Raw genomic sequence first — 17,529 nt, 5'->3', positions numbered from 1 at the left:
TTTTGGGCATAGTTGAATCATGTAGCCTTGCTTCCACATCGGAGGTATGGCTTTTTGGCCACAATTCTTCCATTGAGCCCACTTCTGGGCAGACTTTTTCTCCAGACAGTAGCTGGGATTATTATTATACAGGATTTATATAGCGCCAACAGTTTACGCAGTGCTTTACAATATAAAAGGGAGACAATACAGTTATAATACAATAAAATACAAGAGGATTAAGAGGGCCCTGCTCAAAAGAGCTTACAATCTAATAGGGTGGGGCAGGTGGTACAAAAGGTTGTAATTGTGGGGAATGAGCTGATGGAAGTGGTAAAAGATTAGTTGTAGAAGTGATCGGCTTTCCTGAAGAGATGAGTTTTCAGGGATCACCTGAAGGTAGCAAGAGTAGGGGATAGCTGGACAGATGAAGGTAGCGAGTTCCAGAGAATAGGAGAGACTCTGGAGAAATCCTGGAGACGAGCATGGGAGGAGGAAACGAGAGAGCTTGAGAGTAGGAGGTCTTAAGAAGAGCGAAGAGGACGATTTGGGTGATATTTGGAGACAAGATTGGTGATGTAGCTCGGGGCAGAGTTGGGAATGGCTTTGTATGTTGTGGTTAGTATTTTGAATTTAATTCGCTGGGTGATTGGGAGCCAGTGTAGGGATTGGAGGAGAGGGTTGGCAGACACTGAGTGGTTGGTAAGGTGTATAAGTCTGGCAGCAGCATTCATGATAGACTGAAGAGGAGCCTATGGAGAGGCAGGCCAATGAGAAGGGAGTTGCAATAGTCAAGGCGAGAGATAACAAGGAAGTGAATGAGGAGCTTGGTGGTTTCATTTGTTAAAAAGGGACGAATTTTAGAGATGTTACGGAGGTGAATTCTACAAACTTTTGACAATGATCAGACTTGAGGCTGAAATGACAAGTCAGAGTCTAGGATTACACCTAGTACCCTGGCATGAGGGGAGGGACTGATAGTTGCATTGTGGATTTTGATGGAAAAGTCATGGAGGGGGGCCCGAGCGGGGGGAAATATTAATAGCTCAGTTTTAGAGATATTTAGTTTTAGGAAGTGTTGCGACATCCATGCTGATATGTCAGTTAGTAAGTCAGTAAAGCGAGAGGAGACTGAAGGAGTGAGGTGAGGAGTAGATAGATAGATTTGGGTGTCATCGGCGTATAAGTGGTATTGGAAGCCGTGGGCGGTTATCAAGTGACCAAGGGAGGAGGTACAGATAGAGAAGAGGAGGGGTCCAAGAACAGAGCCTTGTCGAACCCCCACAGAAAGGGGCAATAGAGAGGAGGAGACAGAGTTGTAGGTGAGAGCGCTGTGATAGATGGGCAGAGAACCAGGATAGAGCAGAATCTCAGAGGCCAAGGGAATGTAGTTTATTGAGAAGGAGCAGGTGGTCAACAGTATCAAAGGCCACAGAGAGATCAAGTAGTAGGAGTATGGTGTGCTGGCTGTTGGTTTTAGCAGTTAGTAAATAGTTAGTGAGTTTTAGTAAGGCAGTTTCCGTGGAGTGCTGCGAGTGAAAGCCAGACTTAAGGGGTCAAGAAGGTTATTTTCACTGAGGTAAGAACTAAGATGGTTGTAGACTAAGCGTTCTAGAAGTTTAGAGGTGAATGGGAGATGAATGGGAGATGGGTCTTAAGTTGTTCAGCTTGGTGGGGTCCAGTGAGGGCTTTTTAAGTATGGGAGTGATCTGCGCATGTTTTAGAGGGGAGGGGAAGGTGCCACTAGAGAGGGAGAGATTGAAGATGTGAGTGAGGGAGCATAGGATATAAGAAGAGGGTAACTGTAGTAGTTGTGAGGGAACAGGATCTAGGGGACAATTGGTTAGGTGGGCATCTGAGAAGTTTTGTAACCTCTTCAGTAGTAGCCAATTCAAAAGAGGAGAGTGTTGAATGTGCTGTTAGGCAAGGTATTTCGGGTGGGGAAGATATACGCACAGTGGAGGTGTTCTCATGAATTGCATCAATTTTGTCTTTGAAGTGATTGGCAATCTCTTGGGCAGTGAGTGGGTGTACCTGGGTCCCACTGGTTTCCGCCAGTTCTGTGCTGAAGGCACTGCTGGACGTAATCTGATTTCGAGGGGAAGTGAGCATGATGTGTCTTTCATCTGCTGTATTAAGTTTTCTTGGCTGACCACTGCATCTACGGTCCTCAACATTACCCAAGAATATATATGGCCTCAATGCTGATAAATACAGGAAGATACTTATCCATCATTCCATACTGCCAGGGAGGTGTGTGATTGGCCCCAGCAGGGGGCTCACTGTATGATGGGACTGTAAGACTTACTTCTGTATTCTGCTTTACTACTGAACTTGGAACTCTGTCATTTACTTTTTCTCCCCGACCTCTGTGGTAACTGACTAAGAGTTCAGAGGTCAGTAGTAAATTATGCTAAATTCAGAGGTCAGGAGTGACACTGTGCTCAGGAGTAGGTGACAAAGGGGTTAGTAGTAAATGATGTAGAGGTCAGTAGTCCATAGCAAATGATGTAGATTCCAGGGGTCAATTGTAAGTAAGTCAATTATTCCTGAGCCCTGAACAGGTGCCCCAACATCTAATGTCCTCTATTCAACACTCATTATATACTATGCAAGTCAGTTCAACCACACCTCTTTAAGCCACACCCAATATTCAGGGCAGTTAGAAACATACCCACTGTTTGCTGTGGCGTGCTGTGTGAGCCACAATATCCTGTTCATGGGGCAGGAGGCCCAACTTCTAATGTTGCACATAGGTCCACTTTCAGAAAATGTCTCTGGGTTGATTTGATGGTTTTTGCTGTTATTAATGGACTGTACTATTGTTAAAGATGTTGCTCAGAAGTGATGTCTGCCTTACAGATGGAGCATACCCGTGATGTTTTTACTTTTATATTTTTGTCTTCATTTCTGTTATCTTTATTCACTCTGTATGGCTTTTTGGAAATTTAATAAATACTGATTATACAAAAAAAAAAAAAAAAGAATATGTCTCTGGTGAGGATAGTTGGCAATTTCAGGGGTAGCCTGTACTGTATTTAGAGCTGATAACTTTCATTTTAAGTTCCACATTTTAAATTATTTGTTTCACGAAGCTTTGACTATCTTATGGTTTGTTTTATTTTTTATTTTTTTTCTTAACAGACCCTTTCCCTATGGGAATAACTCAAAAAGTAAGTACTTGTTTTTAGTAATTTTAGTAGTAGGTAATTGTTATAGTTATTAAGTCTCAATGAATAACTTAATTTGTGTGTGTGTTTCATTTTTTTATTTTTATTTTTATTTTTTTAAGTGTTTAAAAAAAAAAGATTGTTGAGATGTAGCAGTCTGGTGCCAATCGATTATAATTTTATCGCTGTGTTTATATTTTGAACTTGTCATTTTGTAATTTTCTTGTAGATGATGACCTTGCAGGTGAAACGCAAACCTCTAGCTCAGAAAGGTATTGACTTGCTTTCATTGGAAGTTTATGCAACATGCACATAATTTGTAGGAAAAAAAACAATCTTCGGTGACAATAAGGACATAGTTATCATCTGCTCTAAGCATGGTTCTCAACTATGGATTTGCGCAGAGAAGCACTGACTACATCTTTTGCTTGGCAAATATTCACATAACATGTTTGAGGTCCTGCTTCAGAGTTATACATACTTTAGTATAAAGTGCACTCGTATTTCTGCACTCTGTCTCCTACTCCTATGAGAATGCTTTTTTGACCGCAGCATCACTGATTAGCTCCTTATTTTGATTCCGCTTCTCCTGGGGGGGGGTGACCCTTCTTAGTTTGGATGCTCCCTGCATCAACAGTCTATGCTGTTATTAAAATAAATAAAACTTAAAATGGTAATACCCAATTAATTATTGTGAATTTAGAAACACATTCAGCTTTTAAAAAAATTCTACTTCGCTGTCTAGAACTAGTTCCTGCGCATATATGCACATTTTTATGCACACTTTTGTCCCCTGCCGCCTCTAAGAGTGAAAACTGAGCAATGGAACACTGCTGATCACTCCGCTTTTGGTCCTTAGCTTGCAGAGAGCCATCGCTGTGAGTCACTGGCTCTCTGCTCTGACCTGTGGAGGTGACTAAAGCGACTGTCTCAGGCTTTCAGCGGTTCACTGAGAGGCTGAGCTAGCTGTCCAGGCTTCTGGGCGGACCCCAACCATATGGATGAGGTTTTTTTCAGAGCCTGGACTGGCTCTGTGATGTCAGCCCACAGCGGACTTTAGCCCACTGATGGCTGAAAACGGCTCACAGGAGTGCAGAATTAACTGCACTCGTGTGACCCACAGGAGAAGTGTGGCCAAAAAAGCTTTGGCCATACTTCTCCTTTAATTCTCTATCTCTAATCCATAATTGCTGGATAGTCAGATTTCTTTAAGTATAAGTAAAACCAAATTTTTTTTTAGTCTTGGAAATGTAGAGAATGCTTAAAAACCTTGTCTGCGTTTTTTGTTTTTTTTTTCCCCGGGCTTCACTTCTCTTCGTGTCCCAGAGACCGCAGGAAGTAAGTTCTCTCCAAAGCGAGGGGATATTTACCTATATAGTTTGTCGTCAGAACAGGGTTACCAATTTGAAGGTTTACCAATAACAACCTTTCTTTGACAACTGAAAAATTGACCTGTTGATCACCTCGAGAAATGTATGTATGTGTGTGTGTGTGTATATATAATATGATAATAAATGGCTTCAGCCAAACACTAAATTTATTTATAATCAACTGTGTTTACTTTTTTTAAATCATAATGGCAACAGATGGTAAAGCTGCCCATTCCTCTTGGCTAAAAGCCTCCAGTTCCTGTAAATTCTTAGGCTGTCTTGCATAAACTATACGTTTTGAGAGATCTCCCCAGAGTGGCTTAATGATATTGAGGTCAGGAGACTGAGATGGCCACTCCAGAACCTTCACTTTATTCTGCTGTAGCCAATGACAGGTTGACTTGGCCTTGTGCTTTGGATCATTGTCATGTTGGAATGCCCAAGTATGTCCCATGCGCAGCTTCCTGGCTGATGAATGCAAATGTTCCTCCAGTATTTTTTGATAACATACTGCATTCATCTTGCCATCAATTTTGACCAAATTTCCTGTGCCTTTGTAGCTCACACATCCCCAAAACATCAGCAATCCACCTACGTGTGTCACAGTAGGAATGGTGTACCTTTCATCATAGGTCTTGTTGATTCCTCTCCAAATGAAGCGTTTATGGTTTGGCCAAAAAGCTCAATTTTGGTCTCATCACTCCAAATGACTTTGTGCCAGAAGGTTTGAGGCTTGTCTGTGCTGTTTTGCGTATAGTAAGCAGGATACTTTGTGGCATTTGCGTAGTAATGGCTTTCTTCTGGTAACTCGACCATGCAGCTCATCTTTCAAGTGCCTCCTTATTGTGCATCTTGAAACAGCCACACCACATGTTTTCAGAGAGTCCTGTATTGCAGTGGTCATCAACCCTATCATCAGGGCCCACTAACAGGCCAGGTTTGCAAGATAACGGAAATACATCACAGGTGATATCATTTGCTGCTCAGTGATTGCAGTATTCTAGTCTGCATCTCCCCAAGGTAATACATTAAACCTGGCCTGTTAGTGGGCCCTGAGGACATGGTTGATGACCACCTCTGTATTGCACTTGAAGTTATTTGTGGGTTTTCTTTGCATCCTGAACAATTTTTCTGGCAGTTGTGGCTGAAATTTTAGTCTACCTGACCATGGTTTGGTTTCAACAGAACCCCTCGTTTTCCACTTCTTAATTAGTTTGAATACTGCTGATTGGCATTCTCAATTCCTTGGATATCTTTTTATATCCCTTTCCTGTTTTATACAGTTCAACTACCTTTTCCCGCAGACCCTTTGACAATTCTTTTGCTTTCCCCATGACTCAGAATCCAGAAACGTCAGTGCAGCACTGGATGAAAGATGCAAGGGTCTGTCAGGGGTCCAAAAACTCATTGACCTTTTACACACACGCACACACTAATTACAAGCAAACAGATCACAGGTGAGAATGGTTACCTTTTAATAGCCATTCAAACCCCTTTGTGTCAACTTTGGGCAGTTTCTGTTATTACTGTGATTATGATTTAAAGAGTAAACGCAGATGATTGAAAATAAATGGCTTCAGCCAAACACTAACCATGAGTGAAAAATGTTTTTGTGTTAACATTCATATTCTCTGAAAAATGTGTGTGTGTGTGTGTGTGTGTGTGTGTATAATATATATATATATATATATATATATATATATATATATATATATAAATGTGCACCTATATTCCAATCGAGATGATGTAGTAGGAGTGTGGTGGCAAAGAGACTTGTGTGTGTGTGTATATATATATATATATATATATAATTAATCCTGGATATTTTTTTCTCTGTTACTACAGCTCTTACCCTGTTCAGGTGAAAACTGAGCCAAGCGATGACTCTGGTATGTCACAGAAGGGTTACAGCTATTTACCAGCTTAAACTAGTAATTTTTACAGAAGAAGTCCCCACATTTAAAAAGGCTAGTTCACGATCTGTCACACCATTTGGGGGCCAGACCCAGACTGGGATCCGTAACAGATATTTAAAATGGCCATAATGGGCGTGAAAAAAAAATCCCCCCTACATGGCTGGTCAGTTGGGGTAAAAAAATCCCTCTACCTTGGTGGACATTGGGAGTACAAATAGTCAGAGGGAAGAAACTCTTACAGTGGCATCATGGTCAATAGTTTTAAGCCATACGCCCCACCCCAACTGACCCCCCTTTAACTACAATTGCAGCAGACAGGGGTGTTTACATACCACAGTCGCAATGCTTTGTGGCTGCCGACAAAAAGATCCAACATGTTGCATTCAGCCAGGCTGCAAACACGCTGAACATGACCCATTCAAGGAAATGGGGAAGCGCTGCAAATGGCTTGCGGCACATTTATTGGCAAACATAGTGTTAAAACAGGCAGTTAGGGAGCTTAAAGTGTTTTTTACCCTAAAAAGAAAAAAAAATGGATCCTGTTTATTTAGAGCATGTTATACAGGACAGTGCTTGTGCTGTGTAATTTGGCTCCTTGTATCACCTGAAATACCTGGCTGATCCTGCCTGGTTTTGCCCTCCCCCTGTAAACTGACCACGGTTTTATCATGGCTACTGAGCCCTAACACCATGGTCAGTTTATGTGCCGTCATCCGAACCATTCCTGTCCTCCTCTCCCCCCTCCCTCCCTGACTGTCAGCTTGTGACAGTGCCCGTCCTCGCCTAACTTTTAATGTGTCATATAATCCTGTGTGTTTCGTTATGCTATGTGCCCCAGTCTCTGTTTTTTTAAAAAAATGCCGTCTATACCTGATTTCAGAGTGGCGCTCACGTCACCGGCCGCCTCTCTCCTCCTCTTGTCCTCTAGCTGTCAGATTGAGAGAGACGGGAGAGGTGGCCGGTCACATGAGCGCCGAACGGCTTTCTGAAATCAAGTATAGAACGACATTTGTTTTTATAGAACACAGAGACTGGGGCACATAGCCTAACAAATCTCACAGGATTATATAAAGATATCACAGTGGCTTAACAACCACTTTAAAGTGGAAGTAAAAGCAAAACCTAGCTAACTCTAAACCTACTCCCACCCCCATTCTAAGCCTAATCTATCTAGCCCTGTAAAGAAAAGATCGCTATACTTACCTGTTCTGAAGGAGGGGTAGCTGGCAACAAAAGGCCCATAGTAAAGCCTCGTACACACTCTTAGATTTTCGAACGACCAAACGTCCGTTTTTTGTGGCATGCTAGTCTCATGTCGAAAGTGAAGAGATTACTCACAATACAAAAATCTTCATACGACAGAATACAATGTCAGAAGTGACGTTGTGTGTTTGAATAGTTTTGTATGTATTCTTTTGTTTCTCAGCATGCGTAGTCTTGCTCTTATGATTTATTTCATACGAAATCCGTGCTAATGAAACGAAAATCGGACGTTGAGTTCATATCCGACAAAAAATTATAGTCTGCACATCCAGCTTTTGTCTGACGAAAAAGCAAAATCGGCTGTCGAAAGCACAGTACTAACGATTCGAAAATCTTCAGACAGCTTATCGTACTAATTTTTCTATTTGATTTTCGTATTATGTGTAAGGGCCTTAAGTCTATGGGTGACGTCACTTCCTAGGCATTTCCCAGCCGTTGTCTGCTTTCTCCTGCACACAGAAGGCGCAGCTGGAGACCGGACTGTATCGGCTTCAACTCAAGCAAGTATAGTGATCTTTTCTTTAATGGGCTAGAAACTGTAGATTAGGCTTAGCGTTTGGTTTTGCCTTTACTTCCACTTTAACATCGCCTTCTTACTGTCTGTCAATCACCTCTGAAAGGTGATCTGAATCGCTCTCCAGAGGAGAATTGTTTTTAGATGCACTTCTAAATTTAGCCCGATGTGGAAACAAGGCTACATGATTCAACAATGCCCGAAAAGATACTGTCACCGTTTGAAAAAAACAGTCAATCATTCACAGTCGTCTGAGAATGGGAAACTTCAAGTTCGATAGCCTTTGCGGCTGTCAGCTTATAGTTTCAGTGAACTACCATGGTGCTGTTGAGCGTTCTTGTAGTTCATTCATTCTTCCTGTCAGTTCAGTGTGTATCTGCCTGCCTGTACAAGGAACGAGCAGACAGATACACTGAAAAGTCTGCAGGAGTCCTGCATGGCACCCACAATCTGCTGTTTGCAGGTGCAATGCTTTGCAGGCTCCAAGTAAAATAAAAAAAAAAATGCACATCATTTTTTTTTCTGCAAAAAGATGTGCATTATTATAATTTTTTTTTTTTAAAAGGTGAAATTATCCTTTAAAGTGACTGTTGGTTTAAATGTTTTTCGTACAGTAGGGGGCAAGCTATCTCCTTTACTACTTAGGCAGTGTCAACTAAGCAGACAAAAATAACTTGATTTCAGAATATGGATAAGTGTGATGTCACCAGTTACTTGTGGCTTCAGGAACAATCAAACTAAATTACTCTTAAGTACAATTGAACTATACTCTCTGCTATTTGCCAATCACTATGAGTCTTACAAGTCCCAGTATATCTATATGATATTCAAGCAATGCTCTTTGACCTTAGTTATGGCACAAAAAAAGAAAACTGACCAACAAAAAAAATTGACCAATGACCACATACGATACTGCCACATATTAGGACTGTAGAGAGGATTATGTGTCACATATACAAAGAAAATAGTCACATGACTGTTGCTAAACCCTGGTAAACAAAAATAAAAGCATGAGAGGTTAATATGATCACATTTCTTATTGATGGCCATCCAACAGTGGTGTGTGTATACACCCCTAAAAAAAAAAAAAAAAATCTTTGTTTACACAGACAGTTCATGCACATCCATTACATCACTCTGACACACACATTCATTTAGATTGAATCCCATACAAAAACTGGATAGAGAGACCTTTGGTAATTGCAAATGAATTGCTAAGCGTTTCTGGCCACTGGGAGAATACAAAAGAAAGAAAAAAGAAAGCCCAATGGAATATTATACTTTACCTTCTGTTAGGCGTGTGTATTTATGCATATGTACAGCTATCTACATACAGCTGCTTTATATGTAAATATACTTTCAGGAACTCACTTAACCTGAAAAAAAGATAACTTGTAGACAACAGTTATTACTTTATCCCCCCTTTTTTCTTTAACCTATTTAAAGCAAACAATACAACATTCTTACGTCTACATTGGTAAATGGTCAATGATATTCCCACTTTGATCTAGTGAAACTAAAATGCCACAGACCTCTAAAACATAACTTATATCTTGTATTTCATTCCCGGTATTAGTGTACTGATTTGGTTCCCGATGGACAAGTTATTCCCTCCATTTTTCCAGTTCAAGGATTCAATAACGTTTCTTTTAAAGGATTGGAATTCTTTCACAAACTCATCCCATTCCTGTTTCATTTGCCTAATCTCATACTGTAGGGGTGTCCAAACTATGGCCCTCCAGTTGTTCAGGAACTACAATTCCCATCATGCCTAGTAATGTCTGTGAATTTCAGAGTTTTACAATGCTTCATGGGAAGTGTAGTTGCAACAGCTGGAGGGCCGTAGTTTGGACATCCCTGCAAAGCCTCATTCTCTGACTTAATAGCTGAGGAAGGGCTGTATGATCTTGTATTTTCCTATTTATTACTCCTAGGCCCTTCACCCCAGTGTGGTGAGTACCCTTCCACATCACACCTCTTTGTTGTATATTGATTCTTTTTTAATATCTTTTCACCAGAAGACAAACAAAACCGAGCAATGTGACCGAATAACCCACAGGTGTAGCACTTTATCTTCTGTAAGGTATTAAAGCGACTCTTAAAGGTAGCAACTGGTGTGGTTTTAGGCTGAGAATATTCAGTGGCTAAATCCTGATTAATGTCTTCATACGAGATATAGGGGCACGTTCAGAAGAGCTCCCACCTTTCAATGAGTTGTTGAAACTAGCACATACTCCAGATGGAGATAATTTCCTGTTGCATCTAGAAATACTCAAACCAATTGCCTTACAATCTATGGTATGTGGAGATTGCACAAGCTGCCCTGGGCTGGAAAATCCAGACAATTGTTTACATTTACTCTCTGCCTCCTTCAGCCCCCATGCCAGCTGATCAGCCTCTCCCTGCTTGTTTTGGTTGTCAATTGTTGGTTGCTGGTGGCTAGCATTCAAATTTGTCATAGAAACTCTTATGCCCTGTACACACGATCGGACTTTCCGACGGAAAATGTGCGATCGAAGCTTGTTGTCGGAAATTCCGTCCGTGTGTGGGCTCCATTGGAATTTCCGGCACGCATGCTCAGAATAAATTAAGAGACGAAAGCTATTGGCTACTGCCCCGTTTATTGTCCCGACGTACGTGTTTCACTGCGTTCAGAATGATCGAATTTTCCAACAACTTTATGCGACCGTGTGTATGCAAAACAAGTTTGAGCCAACATCCGTCTGAAAAAATCCATGGATTTTGTTGTCGGAATGTCCGATCAATGTCCGATCTTGTGTACAGGGCATAAGAGTACTGATTATTACTTTTGGCTATTTCTAGATCCTCCTTGAGAGATATATTTTGCAACAATAACTGTCTGTAATTGTTAGCCAACCAGCAAGCTGCAAAAAATTAGTGCAGTCTTACCCACACGTTTGCTGTATTTATTCTCTATAAGCTTTATATTTACATACTCTTGTGCCTGGTGCCATGGGCTTTTAGATTCCTCCATTGCTCTTATTATTTCAGAGCTATTTTTAACTTTAGCAATCCTGGCCATCAATTTCTCCATGATGTACAAGTTCAGTGACGATACAACAATACACCACAGAACAGACTTCTGACACAGTAGTCTACCACTTAGAATATGCACAAGAGTGGAGACACAAACATTAAAATAACACTAGTATCTTCACAGAATAGAGTCTACACCCAACAAACAAAAGCTAGAGGAGACATGCTGAACAATAGAGATGGAGATACAGTATACACACCACAAACAATAGTGCTGAGATAAGCACACAAGGAACAATAGGGTAACCCTCTAGGTTGACAATAGAAAGGTAAACACAGCCGTGTTTACACCAGTAGCTGTTACACCCAATTCAGTTTTAAAAAAAAATACTATACGACAAATTGAGCTTATCAAATTATTGGTAGGATTTCTCCTAACCAAAAAAAAAAAAAAAAAATCAAGGTATAATATAGTATGCTAAATTCACCTTATTTTACACTCTAAAATTAATTGTTCTCAGATATTAGCTTCATTAACCATACTTTCACAGTTTGGTATTTTAACAGAAAACAATGAGAATATTACTGCTTGTAAATTCCCACAGCAAAAAACAAACAAGCAACTCTCTTGTAGCTCAGTTTCAATCTCTTACACACAAATACTATGCCTTTAGTGGACACACCATTTAAATAAAAAACAATAACCTGTTGAACCTTTTCAACAAAACCAAGACCAAACTCGTTCAGTGTCTTTCCAATAAAACACATATGTTCTCACCATACAGCACACTCAAACAATGGTTAGTGAGAGCAATGAAGCTTGGTGAGCACAAAAGAAACAAATAGAAACAACAGTTTTCCCGCTAAGTACTTCCTCCCCATTACATTGACCAGTTATAATGGTACTTCTAATGTACTTTTTCAACTATAATTATGGGATATTTAAAAAAAAATATGTGGTGTATCCTCTCTCCTTATGCCCCGTACACACGGTTGGACATTGATCGGACATTCCGACAACAAAATCCTAGGATTTTTTCCGACGGATGTTGGCTCAAACTTGTCTTGCATACACACGGTCACACAAAGTTGTCGGAAAATCCGATCATTCTAAACGCGGTGACGTAAAACACGTACGTCAGGACTATAAACGGGGCAGTAGCCAATAGCTTTCATCTCTTTATTTATTCTGAGCATGCGTGGCACTTTGTGCTTCGGATTTGTGTACACACGATCGGAAATTCCGACAACGGATTTTGTTGTCGGAAAATTTTATAGCCTGCTCTCAAACTTTGTGTGTCGGAAAATCCGATGGAAAATGTGTGATGGAGCCTACACACGGTTGGAATTTCCGACAACAAGGTCCTATCACACATTTTCCGTCGGAAAATCGGACCGTGTGTACGGGGCATTAGAGTTATTCTGATACCCAAAACATTTACCTATATTTTTCCCTAGATAAACTTGCTGTGACCTCCAAACTACCAGAAAAACGTACTCAGTCTAAAATCCAGCCCAATAACCTAAATCTGCATTACACAAATCTTGGTATTATATTAAATACTTTCAGTCCTGGTCCTCAACTTCGTCGCCAATTATGTTACCCGTTTTATTATATTTGAGATTTGATATCTCTCAGATATGATTTGGGTTAAATGAGAGTTCTTTGACCACGAGTGAAAGATTTAATACAATAACAAAAATGTATTGATATATAGTAAAGTGGGCCTAGACTAATACACATCAAGCTATCTGATTGCACAGGAAAAGGGTAAAAATAATGGATTACATGAAGGAATACAGAGTACATTCCTTAAAACATTAATCTATACACAGTAGGACATAAAAGCCTTAAGACCAACATATTTAGATACAAGTATAAAGGAGATTTCCCATATTTACCATTTTCATAGAGGTTCCATTAACGTCACTGCTCTGCCATAGAGTGTGTGTTTCCCTCTCATCTAGTCTATCATTACAGGCTGATGCCTTATTGATTGGCATGGCGTGGCTCTGGTTGGTGGGCTTCCCTATTCCTGGTTAAGGACTGGCTACATCTTCAGTCCCTATACTTTGCATAAGTCAGCCCCCCCATGAAAATCCTTGTGACTATTCTGAGCAGGAGATTAACTTGACCTTTTCCCGGGAAGTTAAGTATTGATTGCGGGTGGGCCTCCCTTCATTGCATATCCAAACATGGGATCCTTTGAAGTGAATATGTGTAGAACAATGAGGTTTGGGTCCCATTGTTTACACAAGCCTAGGCACCGAATTGTCTGGTCTAACAGACACTTCTGTGAAGCTATGTTGCACGCCCTCCATAGGTACAAGCTAAATGAAATATATTTATGATTACAATATTTTACAGCTATTAATGGAGATTTCACTTAAACTCATAAGGCAACATAGGAAAAGCCTGTACCTTGCTTTAGCTTTGCTTGCAGCTCCCTTTGTTCGCCAGAGTCACTTTAAAATTAGCTAATGTGCATATCGCTGCAGATTTAGTTTGCTATGCCATATCAATAAATGATATGAAAGCTTGATGAATCGATGTTATAATGTAACCATATACTTGTTATATTGTAATAGGCATTCACTATCTAGTTAAGTATTTTATATTTGCCACTAGTTTACATCAGACTTAACTGTTTTTTTTATATATAATGGCAAAGAAAAAAAAGTACCTTTTTATATCTTTGATAGCTTGCTAACTGCCCCAAAAAATGCAGCTAGTAAAAGTACAATAATACATACCAGTCCTGATACCAGTGAAAGGAATGTTGCTACACCTGGAACCTTCAGTATCCAACTTATCCAGATGTGTTGGATGCCTGTGCCTCCTCACTGCATGCTTTAGATCCACCATCTAGCTCTGAACAGACACTCTAGTAACAAAATGGCCCATGGGTGGAACCACTGTGCTCAGAGAGGAGACACAGATATTCAATACACTTGGAAGTGTTGGATGCTGAAAAATCCTACTGGTGGGTGTAGCTCTGCAAGAGACTGAAGATTCCATTCACCAACACCTAGAGTGGAACGTAGTATTATTGTACATATTGAAACACAGTTTAAAGCAACAGTTTTATAATGTACTGCTGTAAATCATATGTTTGCTGCTGAAAATAACCAAAGTAATTTCAGTATCTCTAGCTGTCATGTATCGGAACCCTCTTAGGTAAATGTCTATAAACATCTGTCTATTTTTTTTAATCTTTTTGTTTATCATTACAAAAAATAAGTGGCTATTTTTAATATATGTAATTGCAGATAATGCATTTGAATTAACCACAGTCATAATAAAAGAAGAGTCCAATGATCGAGATTACTATCAGTTCTGTTATCAAGGTAATAGATATGTATGTGCAGAATACATTTCTGTAATGTAAAGTAGCAATGTGTACTCAGAGGTATGGCGGAGTGTAACCTGTATTTGTACAGGATCATAAAGTCTAGAAAACGTATGATAGACCTTGTTTACCTAACAATAGGCACCCTTTAATTTTTGTATATTTAGTACTGGTACCCATTATTGTGCAGGAATTTTAGTTATAAGTTATTCAAACAAATGGACTTTGGTGCAAAAGGATCCACGAGGCAGACCATATATTTTTCTTAAAGATACAAAAATATTTATTCTTTTAAAACATAGTAAAACAAATTACACATCAATCTTAGGGTAACCAAGAGGAGAATTTTGATATTTCTCTGTGTTTTGCAGATAACGCGCTTCTTCAGGATAGCAAATTATAAAGCGTACATTCTGCACCCATATTGGTAATAGAAAATGTACCTATACAGTTACAATGTACAAACAAGCCATGTTCAGTTGCTTTTTATGTTGTAACTGTATACATACATGATATTTTATTACCATTATGGTTGTATAATATATAAGTTATAACTTTTGTTCAATTTGTATATTTACACCTCTCCTTCTCTCCTAAAGAAACAGAATATCCAAAATGTATAAAGAAATACAAAAATTCTCCCCTGGATACCCAAGTATTGATATGTAATTTGTATACATGTTATTGAGGACAGCGTGTATACTATTTTACCAAATATTTGGGTTTCCAAGGAGATTGAGCTGGATGAGGGAATGAGTTTATCACTTCTTGTCGGTATGTAAAGTTATACAGGAACGTTTTTAACCACTTGACCTCCAGAAGGTTTTTCCTGCTTCATGACAAGGGCATTTTTTGCTCTTCAACACTGTGCTACTTTTTTTTTTTTTTTTTTTTAACAACAAGAGCATGTTTATTGATTGTCAGCAAGGAGACAAGTAAAAAAAACAACTATACATGTATGGAATACATTTGTTCCCTTGGTACAAATAATCAAAGTTTAGTAGTACAAACAGAAGATGAAAAAAGAGAGAGTTTGTTAGGTGCAATTTCCATTTCATCAGAGGTTCACATTAGTATTAGTATTCCTAAGTACATTTCGCTGAGTATCATTCTATTCTTCCCTGTACCCTTCAACCATATCTAGTTGTCATATTGGTATTTCATTTAACATTACGGAATAATCAGTGTGGTGTAAGTACTGTAAATGTCAAGGTTTCCCTCATTTATGTAGTTATTCAGTACAGGTTTCACTGGAGTTGAGCCACCTATCCCAGATTCTATTATACTTGGCCGGGCACCCTCTATGACTGTATAATACTCGCTTATACGGCAGTGTTTTGTTTATTTCACCAATCCAGTCTCGAACTGTGGGGGGATTAACCCCATCCAGCGTCTGGCAATCACTTTTCTGGCACAAAACAAAGTTTCGGGGAGGAAAGTTGCCAAATACTTTCCAGTGTCGGCGTCTGGCAAAATGCCTAACAGGCATGTTTTGGGATCAAGTTGTAGAGGTGATCCCATGTAGTCGTGTAAAAATTTTATAACCTGTGTCCAATAGTGCTGGATGTTTGGACATTCCCATATTAAATGAACAAAAGAACATGGGTTAGCTGAGCATCCTGGGCAGTTTGGATCTTGGTCACGTGAGAATTTGGCCAACCGTGAGGGGGTAAGGTAGGCTTTGTGGATAATATACAACTGAGTCAAACGTTCGGAAAGTGTTGGGGATGATTGTTTAACATTCTCCAGTGCCTCCTCCCAATCCGAGTCTTCTATTGGGCCTATGTCCTCTTCCCACCTATTTTTAGCTCTATCTATAATTCTTGCTACTGAGCGCGCTCGTATAATGCTGTAGAGGTTGGATGTCAATTTAGCTGATTCTTCACCTATAATCACTTCAACCATTGGTAGTGTTTGTGTGTTAGGAAAACCATCTATGAATTGGGCCCGTAGAGCATGTCTCAGCTGCATATAGCTAAACAGCATGTGTGCGGGTAGGTCAAATTCCTCTCTAAGTGCTTGAAAATGTCTCACCCCTAGGGGCGTAAGTACCTGAAATAGATATGTGATTCCCTTATTAGCCCACATTGTGGCACCAGGCAAGTGCATTAGTTCTTGTAGTTGGCGGTTGTGCCATAAGGGTGTATGTGAATGATGGAAATCAGCTCCAGTTAATTTAAGCGCAATCTCCCAAATTCTTTTATGTTGGTGTAGCAGTTGGTTCTGAGTCGTTCCTCTTCCCTTACCTTCCTTGCCTCTGAATATTACTTGCAGGAGAGAATCTACATCCTTATTTGATTTCCTACATACTAAAGCTTGATATCTATCTTTGTCAGTTTTATGAAGATGAAATAGATGTGAGATCTGTGCCGCTATGTAGTATGCATGTAGATCCGGAAGGGCAGCTCCACCGGTGGTGGTGGGGTTTTTTAGGGTATTCCAAGCTAGCTTGTGTCTGTTGGATCCCCATATAAAAGAATTGACTATCTGGTCTAGGGCTTTGAAGATTTTTAGGGGGATAAGTAATGGTGAGTTCCATAGTATATAAAGAAATTTTGGGAGCAGAATCATTTTAAAAAGGTTGATTCTCCCCATCACTCCCAATGGGAGTCTAGTCCAGACTTGTGTACGGGATTTCAAGTATGTAAGTAAAGGCTCTATATTGTTGACAATAAATTCCTTGGGTTCTCTAGTAATTAATACACCTAGATATTTGATAGAAGCAACTCTCAGTAATGGAAGGGAGGCTGATTGGCGCGTGGGTGATGATAGATCCAGAGGCATGATTTGCGACTTGGACCAGTTCATACTTAGTCCGGAGTGCTTCCCAAAATCCTCTATGGTCTTTAGGGCCGCCTGGAGGGACGGGCCAGTATCCTCCAGATATAAAAGCATATCGTCAGCGTACAGGCTCACCGTCTCTACCAGGTTGCCAGCCCTGAGACCTTTAATTCCTGGGTGCATCCTGAG

The 17,529-nt window shown here is 40.0% G+C and overlaps 1 protein-coding gene across 5 annotated transcripts in view; it reads left to right on the top strand.

Annotated features, from left to right (window-relative positions):
• The window catches only part of GTF2I (general transcription factor IIi), a 156,917-nt gene that overhangs the window by 50,405 nt on the left and 88,983 nt on the right, over positions 1-17,529 (top strand). For all 5 annotated transcript variants that reach the window (XM_073615028.1, XM_073615027.1, XM_073615029.1 and 2 more), the window contains exons 6-9: positions 3,124-3,152; positions 3,379-3,421; positions 6,365-6,408; positions 14,480-14,557. In XM_073615028.1, coding sequence (XP_073471129.1) covers positions 3,124-3,152; positions 3,379-3,421; positions 6,365-6,408; positions 14,480-14,557 — 194 coding nt within the window. The remainder of the gene's footprint in view (positions 1-3,123; positions 3,153-3,378; positions 3,422-6,364; positions 6,409-14,479; positions 14,558-17,529) is intronic.

Source organism: Aquarana catesbeiana, linkage group LG02, assembly GCF_042186555.1.
Source record: "Aquarana catesbeiana isolate 2022-GZ linkage group LG02, ASM4218655v1, whole genome shotgun sequence".
In the NCBI taxonomy this organism is placed as follows: Eukaryota; Metazoa; Chordata; class Amphibia; order Anura; family Ranidae; genus Aquarana; species Aquarana catesbeiana.
Note: the sequence above shows the minus strand (reverse complement) of the source record. Positions and strands in the feature narration are given on the sequence as shown.